General features: G+C 54.9%; 2 protein-coding genes across 2 annotated transcripts in view; both read left to right on the top strand.

Annotated features, from left to right (window-relative positions):
* Positions 1-8,735, top strand: part of LOC116951934 (dual specificity testis-specific protein kinase 2-like) — a 53,044-nt gene extending 44,309 nt beyond the window's left edge. Inside the window, exons 8-10 of the mRNA XM_032970810.2 lie at positions 1,828-1,914; positions 3,665-3,803; positions 5,008-8,735. Coding sequence (XP_032826701.1) covers positions 1,828-1,914; positions 3,665-3,803; positions 5,008-6,314 — 1,533 coding nt within the window. The 3' untranslated portion in view covers positions 6,315-8,735. The remainder of the gene's footprint in view (positions 1-1,827; positions 1,915-3,664; positions 3,804-5,007) is intronic.
* A 3,813-nt stretch (positions 8,736-12,548) lies between these two features.
* CIMAP2 (ciliary microtubule associated protein 2) lies at positions 12,549-22,750 on the top strand. The gene is made up of 10 exons (XM_032970675.2): positions 12,549-12,725; positions 14,083-14,170; positions 14,648-14,821; positions 15,034-15,156; positions 16,687-16,812; positions 17,480-17,623; positions 18,410-18,571; positions 20,402-20,533; positions 20,731-20,858; positions 22,262-22,750. Exons 1-10 carry the CDS (start codon positions 12,676-12,678, stop codon positions 22,329-22,331), a joined length of 1,197 nt encoding a protein of 398 aa, XP_032826566.2. The 5' UTR covers positions 12,549-12,675; the 3' UTR covers positions 22,332-22,750.
* The last annotated feature ends 846 nt before the right edge of the window (positions 22,751-23,596 follow it).

Here is a 23,596-nt window from a genome sequence, read left to right as displayed (position 1 = left end):
AGGAGCTGCGCCGTAATCGCTTTTGGTCGCGCTCCTGCTAAAAGAACGGCCTTTCACTAGTAGAGGGAGCTCGAGAGAGCCTCTTAAAAAGGAATGTAGGCATAGTCTTCCACACTGGCCAGCCTTGCCTATCGACTAACTGTGGTTGACCCATTTACACTGCTGCAGGGTGGACAGAGGCAGATGCCGGGGAATAAAAAAAAAAACTTGCCCCGTGGTATCAAGTGAATCGTCCCGGCGAGCTGTGGATTGCAAGTCCAGTGTATTCGCCATTGCACCACCGTGGTATGGTAAAGGAGAACCATGGTAAATAGAAGTGCGTAGCTTGTGCTGAAGAGCTCGATTTTTTTTCCCGAGTGGTCTTGAAAACACAGCGGAGGGGCCTGGGGGTTTGTGATGGTGACGCAAGGTCGCAGCGCTCACGTGTCAGACTTTGCTTAATGCTAATAATTTATGGACTCCCTGGGGAAAGTGGCAGAGGTAATTAGAGTTTGTTTTTCACGAGGGAGTGGGGGGGGGGTGCTCTCAAACGAGAAGCGTCGGAATCAGCCCTTTTTCACTGTCGAACAGTTTGCCGCTTAAATGCGTTCGTCACTTTTCATTTTAATTAGGGCAATTACACTTTTATCGGCTTCGCTGGACTTTTCTAATTTCACGCGCGTCGAGCTCTCGGTCGCAGTGGCATGTTAAACGGCAATGACCGCTCATCTTCTAGGCCGTAATATCATATTGGACATAATGGCAGCTCGTCGTTTAATGCTTCGGTTACTGTTGAGCGGATCTGTAATTGAGCTCGGTGGCTGCACAGTGCTTTTTGTGTTCGCCGTTCACGAGGTGCGCGGCGTGGGGGTTCAGTGGCGGCGCAGGCGTTGGCCCGGACTGAGGCCTGAACGCAGCCACCCGAGCCCGATTTCCCTGGCCACGGCTAACAAGTCTGTTTTGTGTAGCCACTGTGAAACCTCTTAGAGAGCAGGAGAGTCTCATTGGCCAGAGTGACCTCCGTCAGTGGTAAGTGATGTCTGAACTTGTTCTGGGTCTCCCCTGTCCCACCCATCCCCCCCCCCCACTCCCTCCGTAACCAGCCCGCACCGATCGGTATGTGGTGAAGTATGGTCACACAACCCCTATGATCAACACGGATTTGGGGAGGCCTTCGTCCAACGGTGTTTTGGCAATGGGCTGTAAATGAAAGGAAAATGCTACGACACATACGGTTTGTTTTTGAATGTAAATAAACATGCCTTCATATTCCCTGCTCTGAATATCGATCCACCAGACGGAGCGAATGTCGATCCATCGTGGGGCGTGGTCGTGTGTGTGCACGCGCCACGATTTTGACAACCCCATCTTGCATTTGGTCCAGTTCTTCTCCATGACGCTCACAACGTCGAGGTCACTGTAAACCCTTCTTCATATTTGAGAAGAGGTCCCGTGACATTGGTTCACACACGCACCTTTATCGTTCGCTTATCAACCGCATGCGTTGTCGCAACACACGCGCTGTGGTTTCGGGCAAGTTGCAACATTTGGCCACACGTTCTCCCCGGAGCGCAGGCTCGACGAGCGTACGGGCCGGATCAATCTCGCTCGCTCGCGGCTTTCAAACCACTTCCTCCGGCACTCCTGGAACCAGATAACCGAGCGCTCGAGCGGCGCCTTACGCGCCTCTTAACGGCGCGCGGCACCTGGCCCCCCCTTCCCCCACCCCTCCCGCGGTCGACCTCCTGGTTTCCGCCGAAATTTGAAGCTGTGCCACGACGTGCCGAACAAGCCGACAATTAGTGTGCGCTTCTCTCTGTTTTTTTTGTTTGCGTCGTTTTTCTGCAGAATTTTGGCCTGGATTACGAGACTTTCCAGCACATGGTCGGGGACTGCCCGTCCGATTTCCTGCAGCTCGCCTTCAACTGCTGTAACGTGAGTAGCCGCGCCCGTTGCACGTGCAGCTCCCACGCGCCACTCCCCGCAAAGCGGCGGCCGTCGAGTAGGTCACGGCGGCCCGCGATCGCACGTCCGTGGCTGCGGCGGCAGCGCACGTGTCACGCGCAGCATCAAGAGTGGACTCGGCTTTTTGCCGCAATTGCCCAAATATGGAGAAGCAAAGAACAGTGGACGAGCATGCAGCTCGGCGACTTGTTTCCGTGTTGTACCGCGTTTTGTGCTTGCCAGGGTGTCTTTTGATGTTTCCATGCGCGTGCCCGGGAGCTTCTTCGGAAAATGCAATCGCAAACCAAACTTTCAGAAAACCATATTCATTCCCTTTTCTGAAGTAGCTCCCAGCACATGAAGGGGGGGGGCGCAACGTCGGACATCGCGCCGAACGACACGCGGAGTAGAGGCCTACCGAGATTTTAAGTCCTTTCGCGCAAAGTCAAGCGGCGAGCGTCATTTGAATCTTTTATTCCTGCTGGCCCCTTGCGCGTGGCCAAAACGGATCTCACTCCCCCGCCCGTCTTCGTGAGTGGCCTCCTTGTAGTAAGTAAAAAAAAAAATGGGGCCGTTTCCTCCTGGTGGTCCCTGTTGCGCGTCAGCGTGGGGCGTCGTCTGAGCCACCTTTCAAAATCTTGACACGAAACATCAAAGCGGGGAGTGAAAGCGCGCGCCCCCCCCCCCCCCGTTTATTGCACAAATCACCCCGACATCCGTTCGAGCCGGGGAGTATCCGTTCGCAAAGAGGACGGCGAAACGTAATACGGAACACATGGGAGGCCGCCACAGCCGCCGCCGTCGCCGCTGTTGTCTGTGGCGGTCGGGAGGCTTCTGGTCGCAGGCGGGCGAGCGGGTGGGCACGCAGACGCGTGGGCAGGCGGGCGGCTGTGTGGGTGAAATCGCAAGCCGGCGTTACTCTGTCCCGCCCAGGTGCCTCCTTGTCACGAGGATCGGCCCCCGGCCGCCCAGTGTTTGCACGCGCTACTGGCAACCGTGACGCATTCCTGGCAGGGCCTGCGTTGTGGTGCCATCTTATTGGGGGGCGCGGGGGTTGGGGGCTTTTACGTTCTTGCTGAGCGCAGGCCCGAAGGCCCAAAATGTCGAGCGGCCAGCAACAAACAGCGCTGTCGAAAGCAGTGGTGGATAAGAGTTGACACGTTTCTGGCAAAATTGAGCAAGGTTATTATTATTATCTTAAGGACTCAGGAAAAGACAAGTTGGTGGGGAATTCCGAAGTGATGAGTGGACGGGTGTGTGAATGGGTGAATAGGTTCGTGGATTGTTTGACCTACTCTACCATGCCGTTGAGTGCGGTCGTTGATAGTGGTGAACAGAGCAATCGCAGCGTAGCACAATACAAAATGAAATTTGCCACACTGTCCTCTTGCTGTGTAAACACAGCCAACAATGCTTGTTTTATGGATGGTAGTCACACATTCAAGTGCGATCCAGGCTCAAACCAGCTTGGCTTGCAAGATGCAACGAGATCTGATGGGTTTCCAGTCATATGCACTTTGCATGACTTTTAAAGAAAAACCAATAAGACATCTGTCCTATTTTCACCCACTGACATTTTATTTGAACGAGAACTGAAAAAAACTGCTTCCAACCAACGCCTAGCAGTGCACCTTCGCATCACCGTTGGCTCCTCTCGTAGCTCGCGACTCTTAACACTTCCTTAACCACCCCCTCATTGGGCGTCGTCACCGTGTCGTCTTGCCTGGCGCCTCGCTCACAGATGGACCCCAAGCTGCGGCCGAACTTCGAGGAGGTCGAGCGGGCGCTGGAGGAGATGAGCAGGAGCATCGAGACGGAGAGGACAGAGACCGGGTCCCCGTCCAGCCAGGGGGGCAGCACCGAGGCCGTGTGGCAGCCAGGTATGACTCGGCCTCACGCTCGAGGCAGCGGCCGCAACTTCGCCCACCTTTAGAGGGTAGTTTGTTCTACTCTTCCACGCTGGCCAGATGTCCCGATAGGGGTGGGAGTCGCCCACGCTTTGCCACCAACCACCTACCCACATCACCGCCCATTCTAGCACCCCACCCTAATCGCCACCACACATCACCACCAACTGCCAACCCATAGTACCATACTTGCACCCCTACCCATTCACCTCCACCCATCACCACCAACCACCAATCCACAGTACCACCCATCCTTCACCCCCAACCATTCACCACCACCCATCCTGTACCCCCAGCCATTCACCACCACCCATCACCACTACCCATCACCACCACCCATCACCACCAACTCACAGTAACCACCCATCCTGCACTCCCAGCCATTCACCACCACCCATCCTGCACCCCCAGCCATTCACCACCACCCATCACCACCACCCATCACCACCACGCATCACCACCAACCCACAGTACCAACCATCCTGCACCCCAGCAATTCACCACCACCCATCCTGCACCCCCAACCATTCACCACCACCCATCACCACCACCCATCACCACCACCCGTCACCACCGCCCATCACCACCAACTCACAGTAACCACCCATCCTGCACTCCCAGCCATTTACCACCACCCATCCTGCACCCCCAGCCATTCACCACCACGCATCACCACCACGCATCACCACCAACCCACAGTACCACCCATCCTGCACCCCCAGCAATTCACCACCACCCATCCTGCACCCCCAGCCATTCACCACCACCCATCAGCACCACCCATCCTGCACCCCCAGCAATTCACCACCACCCATCAGCACCATCCATCCTGCAGCCCCAGCCGTGCACCACCACTCATCACCACCAATCCACGGTACCACCCATCCTGCACCCCCACCCGCTCGCCAGCACCCAGTAATGAAAGTGGACTCGGGCAGGACACATCGCACGAAGGGATGGTCGCCGGGTTCAACCAAGCTAATGAACATGGCCCGAGAGGAAGTCCACCACAGACGAAATATGCCCGTGTGACGGCGCTAAATCGATTGTTGCATCGCGAGACCATGAGAGTCGGCGACAGCTTTGGGAGGCCTTCATCCGACGGTGGATTTATCGTAGCTGACGATGACGACGATGCACAACGTGACAACGTCCTGCGTCTGCATTGTTCCCGTAGGTGCGCGGGAGAAGGGGCCAGGGTGCAAGCGCAGCAAGCCGCTGAACTCTCCGCCGGGCGACGGCGAGTCGGCGTGGAAGAGCTCGCGATCGCGCCTGGACACGCGGCTCTCCCGCAGCCACTCGGACGTCTTCTCCCCGCACTCCAAGACGCGGGGCGGGGCGGTGGTGAGCGTCATGGACCCCTACTACACGCCGGGCAGCGCCAACAGCGGGAAGGTGAACCCCTTCTCGTCGCGTAAGGAGCTCAAAGGCGGGCGCGTCAAGTTCTTCGACACGCCCACGCGGCCGACGCTGGCGCCCCTGGCGTTCGACCAGCCGATGAAAGATGCCGTGGACGGCATGAAGCCGGAACCGCAGTCGACTCCGCAGAAAACGCAGCAGCGGCCGCAAGCGGATGAGGACGAGTGGGACAGCACGCTGGACATGGACTTCACGCTAATGCCGTTGCGGACGTGTAGGTCTCTTCCCAGCTCGCCGGAGCTGCCGCGGAGAGACATGCCGGTGCGGGCACCGGTGACTCACGCCACACTCGGCCGGGTGACGTGGCGAGCGAATCAAGACCGCCGCCGCCACACCGACTCCCCTCGCCCGGAACTGACGTCGTCACGGCAGGGCGGCGCCGGCGACAGAGGCACGGCGGCAGCGGTGGGGGTAGCATCGACGAGCAGTGACAGTGACCCGCTGGAACTCGACTACGTACTGAGCGAGAGCCGCTTTTCAGGCATGAAGCTGAGCGGTGGCGGCGACGGCTGCGCCCCATCCCGATTCCACGCCGAGACGCCGCGCTATCGGTGCTCGCGCGACGAGAGCGAGACGTCGAGCAGTGGGTGCTACTCGCAGCCCGGAGACGACGGCTCCACGGACTGCTCCTCCAGCTTCCACGGCAACGGCTTCCGCGGCTACGACGACGACGACGACGACGACGACGAGGACGTGACGGACGGCTCGACAGACGACGTGTGGCAGGACAGCGACGAGCAGCGGCGAGGCTGCCCGCACGGGCAGAGGTGCGGCCCGCACTCGGACGCCGAGGGGCCCGGCTGCACCGAGTCACCGGCGTACAGGGACTGCGCGTGCTCGCCGGTGTACCACCGTGCCGGGAAACCGTCCGCAACCAGGAAGGCCGTGCCAGGCTACGGCAAGACGCTGTTCTCCCCGCAGCCCGTTTCACTGAGCAGCAACAACAGCAGCACCCCCTTCGTACTGCTGCGGGGCAGCGCCAGCCCCGGCGAAGTGGCCGTGACGACGCAGAGGGCGGCAGGGGGCATGGGCAACCGAGCGACGCTGCAGCAGGAACTGTTTTAGGCGGCGGGGCGAAACGCTCGCCACGGCAGCGTGCTTCTGTAATCGTTTATTTGCTGTGAAGTAAATGTAAGAAGTGGACGTGCGTGCGCACACACACAAGCACATACGTACGGACGGATGCGCGCACTTGTAATCCGGTGCCCGTCTGGGCGTGCGCGTGCGTGCTCGCTCCAGATTAAGAGAGACATTTCTCAATGCTGATAAACACGCTCTGAACTCGAACGCACATATGCAAGGGCTGTACAAACTCTTTATGCTAAATTTGGTTTAAAACTAAAAGATTGTTTTTTTTTTTTCCCGTCTCAGAAATTGTGCATCTATTTAATGAAAGTCAAGGTTGTAAATAATTTTATAATTTATTCCTATTGATGCTGAATGTCTTAAATGTTCTTTAGCAAGCCGAGGCAGGTCAGTCTTGCCACCAGTCCAGGCTTCTAAGGAGCTGTTGATATGCGGGCACCTCCGTCGCGTGTAGAAACGGCTGCTCCGACCCGCGGGCAAACAGTTGACACAGGCGGAGCCGTCCCTAGGGTACGGCTAATCGGAAAGCGACTGCCCTGGGCCCCGTACTTTGGGGAGGCCCCGCGCATCGACGGCACGATGTCAGATGTAATACTTCCGGTTTAGTTTCAAGCCATCGGGGGGGGGAGGGGGTGGCGGCACACGGTGTGATTTGCTCCGGGCCTCGCAGACCGCTATGGATGACTCGGGCCACAGAGCGTGAACTGTCCCTGCACATGAACCTTAACGCGGCGGTGGCGATGACAACGACGTTGCTCGTTCAGCCAACTGCTGTTTGGAAGTGGCCGTGGCTCATCTCGTAACTGTGCCGCTGTAATGGGGAGGGGCATCCACCCTTCGGGATAAGTCACGTCCCGTGGCCCGTTGATCCGTGCAACAACAAACCCGTTGCCAAGTCCTCGCGAATCGTTTGACCTACGTCTCGTTACCGGCTGTAATTTTGCTGTCTGCGTAACAGTGACTCAATGTAAAGGTTCTACGTTGACATAGTTTTGAGCGTTGGACTGTTGCTGTGCGTCGTTTACCGGACTCCCAATCCCGTGTTCGATCGAAGCCGCCCCTCGCGATGGCCCACTCGGAGTTGAGACGCTGAGGTCATCGGCATTCGCGAAAACCGTTACCGTCAACGAGCGTGCAACGTGCCCCCCCCCCCCCACGAATCGATGTAAATGACGCACAGGTTGATCAGGTCAATGCTATCTCTGCGATGAGCCTTCGTCGCGTCACCGATACGGCTGCTTTTTGTACAATCGTCTTTGTCCACCTCCCTTGCCCACCTCCTCCGGCCAGCGTAAGCGAAAAGTCAAAATGCCTTCCAAGACCGAAGGCCGTCTGCGTGGCGTTGTGGAGGAGGAGTGCCGCGCCGGGCCGGGCCGCCCCCCCCCGCCCCCCCCCCCACCTCCGCGTGTTTCACGTCGTCGTAATCGAACGTCGTGTTGCTTCGCCTTGCACCTGTGCCTTGGCTATCTTGCTTAGCGCCGAACACTGAAGCGGCAGTCTCGAGTAGAGCGGGTAACGACTCGCAGGATGCGAACGAGCGGAGGCGGGTCGCGTCGCCGCGCGCCCGTAGTAGGCGCGATGGATCGAGGGCCTTTGCCGCGCGACCGTCACTCGCGGCGGTGAGGATGGCACACGGTGAGGGTGAAGGCGGTGCGCGTGGCGTTCGGACCGCCGGCCCCCGACTCGCCCCAAGCGTTCCCGTTTCAGCTTGGACGTTTTATTTTTTGTCTCGGCACTTGTGGGGGAGGGGGGGGGGTTGGTCGGCAGCGTCAGCTCGTGTCCATTCTGCGTTGAGGGGTTGTTCCATCGTCGATCGTGGTTTTTTTCTCTTTTTCTTCGACGTTCGTCTTCGGAATCGATAGCCGAATCTGGTTCAGTTCTAGCCGGAGCGATCAGCGCGAGGGCACGAACGCGGTTTGCCCACCAACTTACAGGTGATGCCAGCAGCCCGGCTTATCAGCAGCCGCCTCAAGGTGGTGACGTCCGCAACGTAAACAAGTCCTGGAATTTGTTTTTATTGTCGAACATTTCGATATTTGTGTGCGACGAACCGATTTCCCCCCCCCCCCCCCCCCCCCCCCCCATCTTCATGCGATTAATGATCACGCTGAACAACCGCGTCCATTAACAACGCGAGGTCCGCGCGAGGAGCAGAGCCGGGAGGCGTGCAGGGTGGGGGGCTCTCGTGGGCTGGGGCAGCGGCGCGGCGCGGCCCAAAGGCTTCCCGATGGGCCTGGCGTGCACGCAACTCGTCAGTGCTGCTTCTTTGGAAAAGACCAAAGACAAACGTTGGATAATACATTGATTGTTTATGTTTGCGTCCTGTCTGTTAACCCCCAATTTGTATAGTTCCCCCCCCCCCCCTAATTGAACAGCAATAAAGTTTTCTTCAACACTCGTCCGCTGCCTGTCTGCGTGTCGGTGTGAGAGTGACAGGGGCGTGAACGGCCGCCGCGTGCTACCCGAGTGCCTTATCGGAGAACGCGACTCAAGAATCGATTCTGAAGTTTTCTTTTTTTGGGGGGGGAGATTGTGCTGGATGTAGCGCCTGATGTGGCTGGCCGAGTCACCTGTATCGATCGCAACGTATCCCGGCTCTGGGTTCGGATGTTGACGGTCAACTTAATGCCTGGACTTCGTAGCTGCCGGGGCCCACCTTTCGACGTCAACCCCCGGGCGCGTCCGTCTCAGGCCCCGCCGCCTCCGATCTCCCGAGGAGGAGCAGGAGGTGCGGGAATTAGAGTTCTAAAAAAGCCTCGCTCTATGGCCAACTCACCTGTCTGACCAAATCAGTTTTTGCAAATGATTGTGGGACTCCTCTTACAATGTATGGTCGTTGAAAATAATTATTACACGCAACAGGTTAAACGATTGTTTCATGCCATGTGTGCTGTGTTTTTAAGTTTCAAGTTAATTTTGTGTTAACCAGGTGAAAACTCGAAACCAGGATGAGTCTCCTTTGCATGAGTGACCTGGAACATGAGTCTGCTGCCAGTCGGAGACGGTGATTGCTATATGTATAATCGCAATAGTTATTTACGGTTTAAATTCCAAATTTGCCAATTATTGACCATGACACCGGGGCACACAATGGCCTACCGTCGCCAATGTCAGGGCATTAGCACAGTTGGCTACGTGTGGTGCGAAAGAAGTTATGCACACGGGGCATCTTTAACGTCCACCGTGAAGCAGCTGGCGCGTAGTATTGTCACGGTTATGACGCCCCCAGTAATAACCAGGGCGGCCTTTGGAGTCGAACCGCGATCGTCCGCAACAGGCTGGGCCGTGACACAGCCTTCGTGTGCGAGGTCACTGGAGCATACCGCAGTGGCGAGATGTTAACAAACCTCGCCTGGTATACAGCTGGTCGTGGGTTCGATCCTGACCACTGACACCTGCTGTGTATTTGGAGTTTGCATGTCTTTCTCCCAGTGGTCGTGTGGATTTTTCTCCGGGCCCTCTGTTTTTTTTTATCCCTCCACATTCAGAATCAACATCACGCGTTTAGAGTACAGTGAGGGAAAAAAGTATTTGATCCCCTGCTGATTTTGTACGTTTGCCTACTGGCAAAGAAATGATCAGTCTATAATTTTAATGGTAGGTTTATTTGAACGGTGAGAGATAGAATAACAACAAGAAAATCCAGAAAAACGCATGTCAAAAATGTTATGAATTGATTTGCATTTTAATGAGGGAAATACGTATTTGACCCCCTCTCCATCAGAAAGATTTCTGGCTCCCAGGTGTCTTATACAGGTAACGAGCTGAGATTAGGAGCACACTCTTAAAGGGAATGCTCCTAATCTCAGCTTGTTACCTGTATAAAAGACACCTGTCCACAAGCAATCAATCATTCCGATTCTAAACTCTCCACCATGGCCAAGACCAAAGAGCTCTCCAAGGATGTCAGGGACAAGATTGTAGACCTACACAAGGCTGGAATGGGCTACAAGACCATTGCCAAGCAGCTTTGTGAGAAGGTGACAACAGTTGGTGCGATTATTCGCAAACGGAAGAAACACAAAATAACTGTCAATCTCCCTCGGGCTGGGGCTCCATGCAAGATCTCACCTCGTGGAGTTGCAATGATCATGAGAACGGTGATGAATCAGCCCAGAACTACACGGGAGGATCTTGTCAATGATCTCAAGGCAGCTGGGACCATAGTCACCAAGAATACAATTGGTAACACACTACGCCGTGAAGGACTGAAATCCTGCAGTGCCCGCAAGGTGCCCCTGCTCAAGAAAGCACATATACTTGCCCGTCTGAAGTTTGCCAATGAACATCTGAATGATTCAGAGGACAACTGGGTGAAAGTGTTGTGGTGAGATGAGACCAAAATGGAGCTCTTTGGCATCAACTCAACTCGCCGTGTTTGGAGGAGGAGGAATGCTGCCTATGACTTTAAGAACACCATCCCCACCGTCAAACATGGAGGTGGAAACATTCTTTGGGGGTGTTTTTCTGCTAAGGGGACAGGACAACTTCACTGCATCAAAGGGACGATGGACGGGGCCATGTACCGTCAAATCTTGGGTGAGAACCTCCTTCCCTCAGCCAGGGCATTGAAAATGAGTCGTGGATGGGTATTCTAGCATGACAATGACCCAAAACACACGGCCAAGGCACAAAGGAGTGGCTCAAGAAGAAGCACATTAAGGTCCTGGAGTGGCCAGCCAGTCTCCAGACCTTAATCCCATAGAAAATCTGTGGAGGGAGCTGAAGGTTCGAGTTGCCAAACGTCAGCCTCGAAACCTTAATGACTTGGAGAAGATCTGCAAAAAGGAGTGGGACAAAATCCCTCCTGAGATGTGTGCAAACCTGGTGGCCAACTACAAGAAACGTCTGACCTCTGTGATTGCCAGCAAGGGTTTTGCCACCAAGTACTAAGTCATGTTTTGCAGAGGGGTCAAATACTTATTTCCCTCATTAAAATGCAAATCAATTTATAACATTTTTGACATGCGTTTTTCTGGATTTTCTTGTTGTTATCCTGTCTCTCACTGTTCAAATAAACCTACCATTAAAATTATAGACTGATCATTTCTTTGTCAGTGGGCAAACGTACAAAATCAGCAGGGGATCAAATACTTTTTTTCCCTCACTGTATTTGGCTGGTATACATTCCCGCATGATAAGCCACTTCGTTGAGCTATCATTTGTGATAACCAGGTCGCTTCTGAAAAAGAGCTATACAGCTCAGTGGGTCTTACTTGGTAAAACAAAACAAAAATAGCAGCTTGCCATCATCAATTATGCGATGACGGAGTGTATCATGAGCTATAACACATCTGACACAACCAGACAGACTCGTCTCTTCCACGCTGTGTTCAACCACCACACCGGAGGTCACATCACCTCTCTCTGCTTCTTCCATCCACGCACTGCTCCACTTGGGAATTCCCTTCCATCAGTCTCTGTTCCCAAGCGAGTATCGCGATGATAGTGAGAATAACCTCGCGCAATTTATGAAAAGTTGTAAGTCATCTTCGGCAGCTTTTATTAGCGTTGTTTGTTGATGGGACCTTTAGACCTGTGCTCAGCAACTGTGGTAAAACACGAAAGAAAACTCGCCCCTTATAATAAACCAGCTGGCGTGCAGGCTTGTACCGGGTGGATTGTGACATCAGGATTCATGAAAGAGAGAGATGGCCACGGAAGATATTCATCCAGCAGTGGATAGATCTTGGCCGATCACGATAACGTAACTCGCCACAGTGGCGAGTTAACATCTTGCCAAGGTGGCTAGGAGATGTTAACTACCTCGCCTGGTATGCAGAAAGTAGTGGGTTCGATCCCCACCCTGACGCCTCTCTATTTGGAGTCTGTGTGTGGTCTCTCTCTCCCTGTGGTCGCGTGGATTTCTCTCCGAGTCCTCCGGGTTTTTACCTCCACATTTATAATCAACATCACGCGTTTACAGTATTTGGCCGCTATACATTTCCACACGGTCAGCCACTTTGTTGAGCTATCATTTGCGATAGCCCAGGTCCCTTCTGGAAGAACAAAAAAAAAGAGGCACGTAGCTCAGTGGGGCCTTAGCTGGTAACAAAAACAAATAGTTTGTAGTTTACCGCTGTTGCAATCGCCGAAAGAGTGTGCGCTCGCCTTCGCTTGAGCCCCGCCGCGTGCCAGCCTTGGGCCACTGCCGCATGCCCCCCCCACCCCCCCCCCCCGGCATTTCTTTGGCTCCGTGTTGCCCAGCGACCGGCCGGCAAAATTGCGCAGAGGAAACAAACGCAGTCGAGAACAAATACAAATCGCGCAGTCCGCCCGCACTCTCGCGCTCTCCCGAGGCAGTAAAACCCCTGGCGAGAGCCCGTGGAGAGCCGCAGCCATGCCCGGCGTGGAGTTTCACGGTGCCCCGTTCGGTTCTGCAACGGCCAGGTACAGAGGTGTTTTTCGAATCTGTGTTCAGGATGCTGACGACTCGTTCACCTTTCTCCAGTTACTGACATCGCCCTCATATCGCCTGCGTCTGGGTTGCCGATGCCCTCGCATCTCACCAGTATCCAGATACTGACTTCCTTCGGGTGCTGATGTCACTTAAATTCATCTGGATCGAGGTACTGAAAGCCCTCAAATGTCACCTGTATCTGGGTGCTGCCGTAGCGTCATCTTACCTGTACCAACCTCACCTGTATCCACGTAGTGACATCCTTAAATCTCACCTGTTATTCCTGTACTGACGCAATTTAAATCTCACCTGTGTCCGGGTACTGACGTCTCGTTTCACAGGTATCAGGGATGAGGACGAATGTAATGTCACCCATATCTCGGTCTCCGACTGTATCCGCTCACTGACGCCCGCCTCAGACGCGTGTATGCACAGGCGTTGATTTTGTATCGCCTTGCATGTGCCCAGGTGCTGACATTCCATGATTTTCCGTGGCCAGGTGCTCGACACCAAACAAACCACCCAGCGCTGGCACACGAGCCGAGTTCATTGCTCCATCTCCTTCACGGTGGACGTTTTCTCAGGGACGTGTTCCGTTCCTTGGCTGCCACTCCCTCCGTGATTTGTGTCCACCATCCTCCCTTCTGGACGTGACGCGTCCGGTCCAAGCCTCATTCCCAAATTTCGTATCAGTTGTGAACGATGTCCTTGTGAGCTGCCCTGTGTTCTCTCATATACGCTACTTCCACTTTGTGTGTCTCTCAGTGTGACTCTAAGCATGGTCACACTCGAATCGATTGCCATTCACAGGATTTGCTGAATACAATTTCCTGGAATGTCGCTTATCGTTATTGTTATTTGTATTGTTAGGGCAACGTTCACGATCTTATCTTATTTGATTTTTATAGAGTGTCTCGGCTCAATGCGCTCGATGGCATCGTTTAAAAGCGGTAACAAAAACGTCGAGTGATTTTATATGGCAGTGCAAGGGCCCAGGAATTTGTTACCGTAACAGAGGGCACACGTGGAGGTCACGAGAGGACTCTAGGGGAGGGACGGGAGGGAGTGCCGTGGCGAGGAGAAGGAAGAGGAAGAGAATGGTCGATGGAGACGAGGTGAGACTTCAAGAGAGGAACGAAAGGAGGGGGAATTAATTAAAGTGGGGAAGTTTATTCCAGTGGTAGGGTGCGCAAGGAAGGGAGACGAATCGAAAACGATGTGTGTGTGCACTTCGTTAGTTATGCCTGTGCACCCACTGCCAATGCAGGTATCACGCGTTCTAATTCACCGTCCGTCTCGACCGACACCCCCCCCCCCCTTGTTCGCTCCTGCCCAACGCCGATCAAGGTTCAACGTCTCTGGAATTCATCCACAGCTGAAGCCACTCGGCACTTACACAGAGGCCCCCTACTGCTCGCAGACCATGAGCAACCAGGTGAGGAGGATGAGGAGGTGGACGGTGGCAGAGAGTGGATTCCCAGGGCTCATGTGGTTCCAGCGGGAACCAACCCAATCATAACATCGTCGGATCGTCATCTCCCCCCCCCCCCCCACAACGCGGACGTGTTTGTCGCGTCGGCACTCGGTCTCTTGTCAACGCTCTGCAATCTCCTGCGATAAAAGCTCGACACAACAGCGCGGGTCTCCGTGCAAATCGATCGCCGTCGCACGAATGCAGATGCCAATTCCTAGACTCTCCGTGCCAATCGCAGAGGTGGCCACCCTGCTCCCATCGCCACGGAGTATATATTTGTACTGCCTTGAACGTTTTTTTTTGCACCGTACGCAGCCCACCGTGCTAATCAGAGGTGGCGCTAATGATGCTACCGCTGTTTCTGCTGCTGCTGATGATGATGACGACGACGGCGAAGGCAAACGACTCTGGCTTGACACATCCCCCCAACTCATCTAGATCAGGGCCCTGGGTCCCGGGCGCTACAACCCCGAGTGCTCCGGAGGATTCGGCGTGCGGGCCGTTTCTCGCCGGGCTAGCGGGCCGGGCTGGGCACGCGAGGTGGAGCTATCCCGGTCGGCTCGGACACCTCACTTCAGGCACCGCGAGGCCTGGGAGAAGGAGCGAACCCAGGTAACTCGTCCAGAGGGGTTCGTGGACGGATGAAAGTCCCACCTGAAAAATGAGCCCCCGAGACTCCTCGGTGAATGTTCCCTGGTTGCCCCGGGGCGTTGTTGCTGCCACTTTCACAAGCAGCCACGCACAGACTCGCTCTGTTCTCTCCAACTTCTCGTCTACTCCACCCCCTATATTCCTCCACTACCCTGCCCCCCGCCCCCCCTCAGAAAAGTAGGCTAGGCCCTGGGATCTATGACACAAAGGACTTCATTGACCTGGAGCGGGAGAGACCATCGAGTCGGAGGGGGGTGTGCGACACGCTGGAAGAGCGCTTCTTAAACATCGGCAAGGTGAGCGAATCCCTACCGAAGTTCGACAGCCTCACAATAACAACAATAACCAAAAATAATAACCCTAACCGATGAGACAACCAACAACAACCACCGTTCACCACTCAGTGGTGGTGATGTCACCACGGCGCTTGTGCAATGCTAGGTGCGATTTGAGGCCACGTGAAATGTTGAAGTCACCGCTGATAGGAGGTCACGGAACAGACGCAGCAGGTGCCATGGGTTCACTGACCGAGATGGCTGGCACATGCACCAGCTGTACCCCCCACCCACCACTGTGCCAACTCGCTGCGCTTTATCCGCCCGGCGCTCCACTCATAGTACGCACACGCAACTTTGGTGTGACTCTAAAGGAAGATCGTGTCCTGGCGTCTTTTTATTAACGTTGATGTTGTGGAGTAGGTGGTGGGCCTAAGAGGGCAGAGCGCTGAGCTTGCACCACCGAGACCCTGAGTTTGAATCCAAGTGGCAGCCGCCTCTGATTAAAGCTGGTCCTCAGATGTAGCGAGTTGATGGTCTCAGCACAGCCACCAATGACCACACACGCAAAAACAAACCCGTAACGTTGAATTTTAATCTGCACTTTGGCAAAATAAAAATTTAGAGAATTACAAATATTGGCTACACTCTCATGCGACGACCATTACTCTCGGTGGGAAAGATGAGTGGTAAAGTGCTGCTCCCTACTTTGTAAAACAGAGGTTCACTTTGCAGGAATTTCAGAGGTAGCTCTGTGGTATCCACTTCCGTGGGCCGTTTTTTTTTTTTTACGCGAAGGAGACCTTGCGATGGTGTTGACCTTGTGTATGCGCGTGTGCCACGTGACGCTGAGAGCTCCGATTCAAGTTGAGGATAGAGCACCTTAATTTTAATCCAACACTCTGCGTCACGTTGGTCTTGTTTACCAATCATCAGGCTCGTTCGGCAGGAAACAACTTGAATTCATACGTGAACGAAGTTTTGCGAAGGTGGAGCGGTCCACGGCAGCGGTTATGCTGACGCAGTAAATAACGTTGCGAGCCCGTCGACCGCTCACACGCCGTGATGTGATGACCGTGCCAGCGGTGACTCCCGTCGTGAATTCCAGCGTGGCTTTGTTTATCGTCACAACAGCTGCTTGCTGCTTACATCGCAACTCGTTACGCGTCTCCCTCGTCGCATGTCACCTGTCGGGACACCGCGTGGCATTGAGAAAATAAAATACTTAAAAAAAAACCCTACCACCACCTTCGTCGGTTCAAACTACGAAGGTTGAAAGTCATTTTCATATATATATACTACGGGTCTCTATACAATTTATGGATCTCTATGCAAGACTACAGTGTCTGTGTAAGTATTTGCAAGTCCAGGCTAAAGGTCTTCTTCCTCCTTTCCTTTGCCAACGACTGAACGCCAGGAGATGAGATGGGGAATCGCAGTTTCGGCTGCGGCTGCGCCAAAAGAGAGAGAAAAAAATACAAAATCGACGATCGCAACGCGTAGCCGTGCGATCGCGGCGACGCTAACCGTGTGGTTAAAAAAATCCCGCAGAGTTCGACTCCTGGTCCGGGCTCCTACGTGCGGCCGGAGAGGCCGGGAGCGGCGTGGGCCCACCATCCGGCCTCGCGCGGCCCCATGGAGTTGAGCAGCTCCGTCAACCGCAGCACCCCCGAAACGGTGCGTGGGGTCACGTGGGCCCCATGGGCCCCCTGTCTATCGCTGCGTGCCGCGTTGTTATCGCCCCACCGTCAACATCAGCCGTGAGCTATCCACCGCTGGATGAAGGCGTTTCCCCCCCCCCCCGCTCCCCAAGTCGCCGCCTGTCTCTCACGAGTTCTGAGATGCGACGGTAAATCCACGCGTCTCCTGCAAAGCGGGAACCGGTCTCATCGCTCCATCTCCGCTGCCGTTCCGGCGTCCATCTCGACCGCCGCGCGCCCTCCCAACGCCCCCGTACTTTTATTTAAAGACAATTCGACGTCTCTAATTTGTGTATGTGTGTGTTGTCTGTTAAGGCTATACCGGAGATCTTTGGGGATTTGTTTGTGTTGGGGGGAGCGGTGGTGCTGCGGTTAGCGCTACGCTGCGCTACGGCCAAAACGGGTGACGATTACCTGAACCGGTCCTGGGCCTCCCTTAGGTCGACTCCGCCTAAAATGAGTACCTGGTGCGATGAGTAAACATCGCCACTGGGGAGACAATGGCGGCCGGGGGTAGTGCTGGCCACCCCCCCCCCCCCGCCGCCGTGTGACGTGCCGGCCTTCATAGGCGCTGCTGGCCACTTGCCCCAACAGCCTGTCAAAGGCTACACGGGGGGGATCTTTGTCTTTGTGTGAACGCGCAGGGCAGCGGATTGGGCCCGGGGACCCATGAGCACAGGAGCTTCACGGACGAGTTGGCCGCGCGTGTCGTGAGCGCGCGCGGTCCGTACGACCTCTTCACGGGCCGACGCACGGACCCCCTGCGCACCGGGTGGCTCGTGGCACCGGTGAGAGCCACGGGGGGGGGGGGGGGGATGCGCTCGGTCGTCCGCTGAAGCCGCCGGCGACGTGGCACCCCAGCGGCAGCTCTGTTTCTCGTTTGCAGCGGAGGTTCGCAGTTCGATTCCGTTCGGGCCGCCCTGGTTAATGCTGCGGTTTTGTGGTGACAGTGAAGTGGCACGAAGCGCCGTCGGCTTCGCTTACAGTGGATGGTAAAGGTTCGCCTGAGAATCAGAATATTGATTCATGCTGGAGGAATCCGATGAGTTTTCAAGCTCTTTTTCACAGACGTCCAGTGGTCACCCGATTCTGCACTTTGGAGAAACGACCCCGCTTTTTACCCAATCGGGATGTCACACAGAGCGACAATAATCGCCCCACCCCGATGGCAGACTGATGCCCGCTTGCAGGCCAGGCGCTGCGTCAACTTGTGCCGAATGGGGGACAGCTGCCACTGCGGGGCGCCATTTTTTGAAAAGTGTCAGATGGTGTGTGATGCAAGTCCAGGAATTATCCGTCATTTTAATGCACCATCATCATCATCGTCGTCGTCACCATTGGGAGTGCATTATTGCCAATGGCTTGCACCGTCAGCCACTGGCCTCAACTCCCCGAGCAGAGCCTCACGCCACACGCATCGGTGCCATTCGTATTCTCCACTCCCAGCACGCTTCCAAAAATCCTTCCCTCCGTGGGTCCCCTCGTTCCCCACGTTCCCCCTCTCCCTGCTCACAACTCCTCCCGCCCCCCCCCCCCTCCCTGCCGCGTTCCCCTCTCCTCTCCATCAATCTCAGGAGTCGCTGTGGCCGGGCCCCCGCGGCTGCCCCCAGCCATCCATGGCCGAGGCGCTGGCCGCCAGGACGAGGAACGGCCGCTTCGCCCCGGAGCCCGGCCCCAACGCGCAGCCCGGCCTGCGCCTGTGCCTGGACGCGCCGGCCCACTGCCGCCGGGAGCCGGTAACCGGGCCCCACCACGATCTGCGCACACGCGACGCCGTCGTTGGGTTGCGCCGCGCGTTGTTCCGCGAGAGAAGCTTCCGCCGGCACGTGGAGCGTAACGTCGCACGTCGCGCCCAACGACCCCGCTGCACGACCGGAACGTTCATCGGCCATGCCGTATCGGCACCGTTGGACCTCCCAAGGAACCGGCAGAGCGATTGATGGAGCAGTGGGTGAAAGCGTGGGCAAGCGAATGTGTTGTCAAACATTTGGACGGATGGATGGACGAATGAATGGATGCACAAACAGGCAGTCAAATGCAAAGACAAATGGACAAACAGAATGAAGGAGATATGGAAGGACGGACAGATGGACTGATGGCTGGAAACACACACAGATGGAGGGACTGACCGACAAACGGATGTACAGACAGATTGAAGCAAAGACAGACAGATAGACTGGTGATAAACTGATGAATGAACGGATGGAGGGATGCGGACAAACGAATGGACGTACAAATAGATGTATGGACGGAGAGACATGCAAAGACAGTTGGAAGGCAGGACATAGAGATGGATATACAGAAAGATGGACAAATTGCAGACAGGACAGCCTATTGTTACATACCATTTTCTTTTTTCAGAACAGCCTATTATATATTTTGTTTTTGCTATAAAGCAGTATGAATGACAAAGGTGGCGTCCATATTTGTTTGCAAACTACTGCCAGTGCAGTTCATTTTTTTATTAAAATGTGGCCAAACAGGTCCCCTGTGACCAGTTATAGGCATTGGAAGAGTTTCAGTGTTGGATCAAACAGGCCTCGCTTCTGCTCGGATTGGACTGCAGCTCTGTTTTCCGTAGACTGGGCTCTTAGGTAACCCATCTGGGTAACAGCCCAGCTTGTTGCATCACCGGCTACAGTCCTCACTACAGAGCTATCGAACCTCCTGCATTGGCCAGGGCAGTTCCGATTTGATAAAGTGTGCCCCCTCGTGTCAAAAGATTTATCGAACACTTTGGATTTTGTCCCCCACGTTTTTCAGATAAATGATCTGGCCTCGGTAGTTCAATCCACGATTCGGGAAGAGGGTGGAGCCAACTAATTAGTAGGCGGGGCTACCCGAATAGTAGGCGGAGCCGACATCACGAAGAGCCCCAATAGGGAGACCGCTCGCTGCGTGTGGCAGGGCTAGCAATCGTGTGGGCGTGGTTGTGTGAATGTGGGCGTGGCTATGTGTATGTAGGCATGGCTATATGAACATGGGCGTGGCTATGTGGATATGGGCGTGGCTGTGTGAATGTGGGAGTATCCGACGGAAGGAGTGAGGAGCCGCCAGCTCAAGACGTTTTCCCCATTGTGCCCCCAAGAAATGTGCTAGCAGTGGCCTTCAGGGCCACCACAACTGAGTTCTGAGCTACCCTGTCTGTTTAACACGTAGGCTTTCGCCAAACAATATTATCCATAATAATGAATAACTCTTTAGGGGGTTAGATTGCGTAAATATATCGATGTGTCGTTAAACCCTCCACGACACGGCACAGCCAATCAGTAAGGTTTGTCACGTAAAATGAAATGCGCCAATCAGATCCTAGTTCGGCACATCGGTGTGTTGGAGAGTAAACCCACAACATCGCACCTCTGATTAGCACGGTTGGCTACGTACGGTGCGAAATAAGTCCAAACATACATACATTTACAATTCGAGTACGACATATCGCCCGTGATTACAACCAGCTTCATCAGGCGATTCGCCCAAATTGTGAAGAAGTCCTCCTGGTTTCGGTCTTGAGTCCTCCTGGTTTCAGGCCTCCCCTGTGTGCGTGCCCTCCCTCGCGAGACCCGCAGAGCTGGCCCGGGCCTGGCACCTACGCCGTGAACCTGGAGGCGCGCGAAGTGCGGAGCGCCTCCCGCCCTCCCTTCCTCAGCAGCTCGGCGCGGTTCAACCCCCGCTCGGACCGCCTCTTCATGGGCAGCCAGGTGCCTTGCCCTCCCTGAAGCCAGGCGTGGCGCAGGCAAAAACCCACTTAGGGCACCATCAGATTCTGCGCCCTGGAGAGAAAGTTGTGGTCGCTAAATCATTGCTTTTTGTGTGATGTGATGCTGAGATCGATTAGCGTACATTGACGAAATTCTCTGTCCGCCAACCCCCTCACCGCGTTCGCTTCCCGGATCAGAACCCCGTCGGTCCGGGCCGCTACAACCCCAGGACGCCCGCCCCCCCGCCGACCCCTCGCGCCAACGCGACCCCCTCCTCGTCCTCGCGCCGATACCTGGCCGACCTGGCATGGGACAAGTACATGCGGTGCGTAGAACGCGCACCGCCGCCGCTCCTCCCCGCCCGGGGTTGGTGGGCCGCGCACGGACGTTGCGAGACTTCAGCAGTACGACAATGTGCGGGGCTCCAGCCTGTTCTGTCTGTATGGGATAGAGCAGTGTTTTTCACCAATTTTTTTTTGGGGGGGTGGTAGGGAGGCACTTTCACTGATGAGACATCATCAGTGTGAGGGCCGCCACACATTTGAAACCATTGGGGGTTTGACAGCAGCACGACGATGATGATGATGGGGGTTGTTGTCACCATTTGTGTGTTGTCGGTGGGCCGCACGTCAAGGGCCGCACTCGAGGCCCGTGGGCCTTGCAAGGAAAAACTCTGGGATGGAGTGTTTCCCCCTCGCATGCGTAGATTTTCTCCGGGCGCTGCTATTTCCTCCCACGTGTAAACGCTCATCGATTGGCTGAGAACACCTTAACACCCCACACCTCCGATTAGCACGGTCGACTACGTACTTACATGAATACTTACATGAATTTCAAAAGGACCTCATATTCTTTGGTTCTTTCGGTAAAGTCACGCAGATCGAAAAATAATAATAAAAATAAAGTTTATACAAATATAAATTATAAAATTAAAATAATAAACAAAAAACACTAATGTAGACTGTAGCCTGGTTCTAAATCAGAGTGAGTGTACTGGCAGTGTATAATGTGGACTGTAGCAATGGTTATTAAACTGAGTGAGCGTACTGGCAGTCTATAATGTAGACTGTAGCCTGGTTCTTAACCTTAGTGAGCGTACTGGCAGTCTATAATGTAGACTGTAGCCTGGTTCTTAACCTTAGTGAGCGTACTGGCAGTCTATAATGTTGACTTATGCTGGTTCTTTCGGTAATCAAAATTAAATAAAAAATGAAAAATAAAAAAATTAAAAACCACGACGTTTCGATAACAACACAAGCCATCGTCTTCAGGAGGAAAGAGAGGGAAAGCCACCGAAGGCAACCGTTTGTAAAGGTTTCAAAAATGGGCGTGGCACAAGCGCTCCCTGCGGCACAACGAAGTGGGCGGGGCATATGTGCCCTGGGGTCAGACAACAAGAAAACGGCACAAATCAAGTCATGAATTGACCTGCGCTCCCTTGACAATAAAACACAAAGCAAGTCATGACCCAAAGTTTTGTTTTACATTTATTGACACCAGCTCTGCACCGCTCGTCCGTGGTTAATCCTCGCACCTCTAAATTGTCCTCTCTCTGCGACAGCGAGCGGACACTGCACGGCGGCAACGCAGGGTTTACAGATTGTTCATATTCATTGACGGAGAAAGAAACACAGGCACGGGGGAGAGACACGGAGACATGGACTGAGGACTGAGATCCATCACGACTTTAGCCATTCCCATGTCCCCCCCCCCCCCCCCCCCCCACAGAGAGAGGCTCCGACCACTCAACATGCGCCCAGAGGTTGGGCAACCTCGCTTGGGCATCGCCACGCGATGAGGAGGAATCGTTCCGGGCATCACGGAGCGCCTGACGGAGCGGTGCCGGCGGGGCGGCGGGTGGAGGCTCTCTGCACGGGATTCCCTGCGTGCCTGCGAGCGACCAATTCGTCCCTGCGTGGACCTAGAAAATATGAAGCGAGCGTTGAGCCCGGAGAGCGCTTGAATGAGCGACCAGCGTGCATAGCAGCAGTGGTAGTATAGGCTGCTGCCAGGGCTATGTAGTGGTCGGCAGCACGGAGGGCACGCAGGTACCGCAAAGTCAACTATTGTACTGTACTCTTGCTACGCCCCAACGCCAACCCCCACCGCATCCACCAACCCGCACTGACCAGCTTGGTGAAGTATGGTCAAGTAAGGCATGCACGGCGAGGGGAGGCCCTCATTTCTACGCCGTACACGATGTGGGGCTCGGTGGGGGGGGGGGGGGGGGGTACCGGCAATGATTGTAAGGGTGAGCGGATTGTGTGTAAGCAGGGAGCGGTGGCACAATGGTTAGCGCACTGCACAATGAACCCGGTGACCCGAGTCCAATTTCCACTCACAAGCAACAACAGTGGTGAATATTTGAACCGGTCCTGGGCTTTCCTCTTGATTGGCTCAGCCTTAAATGGGTACCTGGTGCGGGGTGTAAACATCAGCACTGGGGATACAAAGGCGGCCGGGCGTGATGCTGGCCACCCATCCCCTCGTGTGCCTTGCCGGTCTTCATCTGTGCTCGCTAACAGCACTTGCCCTAACAGTCTGTTAAAGGCTACACTGGTCGGTTGAAAGTCGGTGAAGGCTATACGGGGGACTTTGTCTTTGTGTGTGTGTGTCAGTGAGCTTGAGCTTGCTGCAGGATGATTCGGTTTGATACCGAGACCCCCTACACCCCTCCGTTTCGACGACCGCGCCTCCTACAGCCAACGCCGGACAGAGCAACGAATGAAACATAAATGCGGGTGGCTTAAACCTCGGATCCCAGTCTGACGTTCATGGTCCGACCTTTTTACGGCCATCGCCGGGATCGTAAAGCGATTTAACACGTGTCCATGTGCAGGAGTCAACTGTTTGACGGCGCCCGTCAAACCGCCGGGCCGAGAGTCTAACCCCCCCCCCCCCAAAAAAAAAGCACCCCCAACGCCTCTCGTGTCGCTGAGCGGCCGTGTTAATAGGCTTCTCTCTTGTTGTTGTTGTTGTTGTTGTTGCCGTAATTAGGGTTTTTTTTTTACGCACCACGGATGAGTCACGCAGAGACGGAGCCGTGCCCAAAATAGAGCCCGC

The sequence above is a fragment of the Petromyzon marinus genome, chromosome 44, assembly GCF_048934315.1.
Source record: "Petromyzon marinus isolate PM22_M1 ecotype Great Lakes invasive population chromosome 44, UKy_Petmar_22M1.pri1.0, whole genome shotgun sequence".
NCBI classification, from domain to species: Eukaryota; Metazoa; Chordata; class Hyperoartia; order Petromyzontiformes; family Petromyzontidae; genus Petromyzon; species Petromyzon marinus.
This window is presented reverse-complemented; position numbering and strand designations above follow the sequence as displayed.

What these genes read in the sequence shown, in the direction of transcription:
- CIMAP2 (XM_032970675.2), top strand. Translation starts at nt 12,676, where the DNA reads ATGCCCGGCGTGGAGTTTCACGGTGCCCCGTTCGGTTCTGCAACGGCC. An exon ending in TTCGGTTCTGCAACGGCCAG is followed by an intron (nt 12,726 to 14,082) that starts GTACAGAGGTGT and finishes ACGCCGATCAAG; the next exon opens with GTTCAACGTCTCTGGAATTC. An exon ending in GGGAGAAGGAGCGAACCCAG is followed by an intron (nt 14,822 to 15,033) that starts GTAACTCGTCCA and finishes GCCCCCCCTCAG; the next exon opens with AAAAGTAGGCTAGGCCCTGG.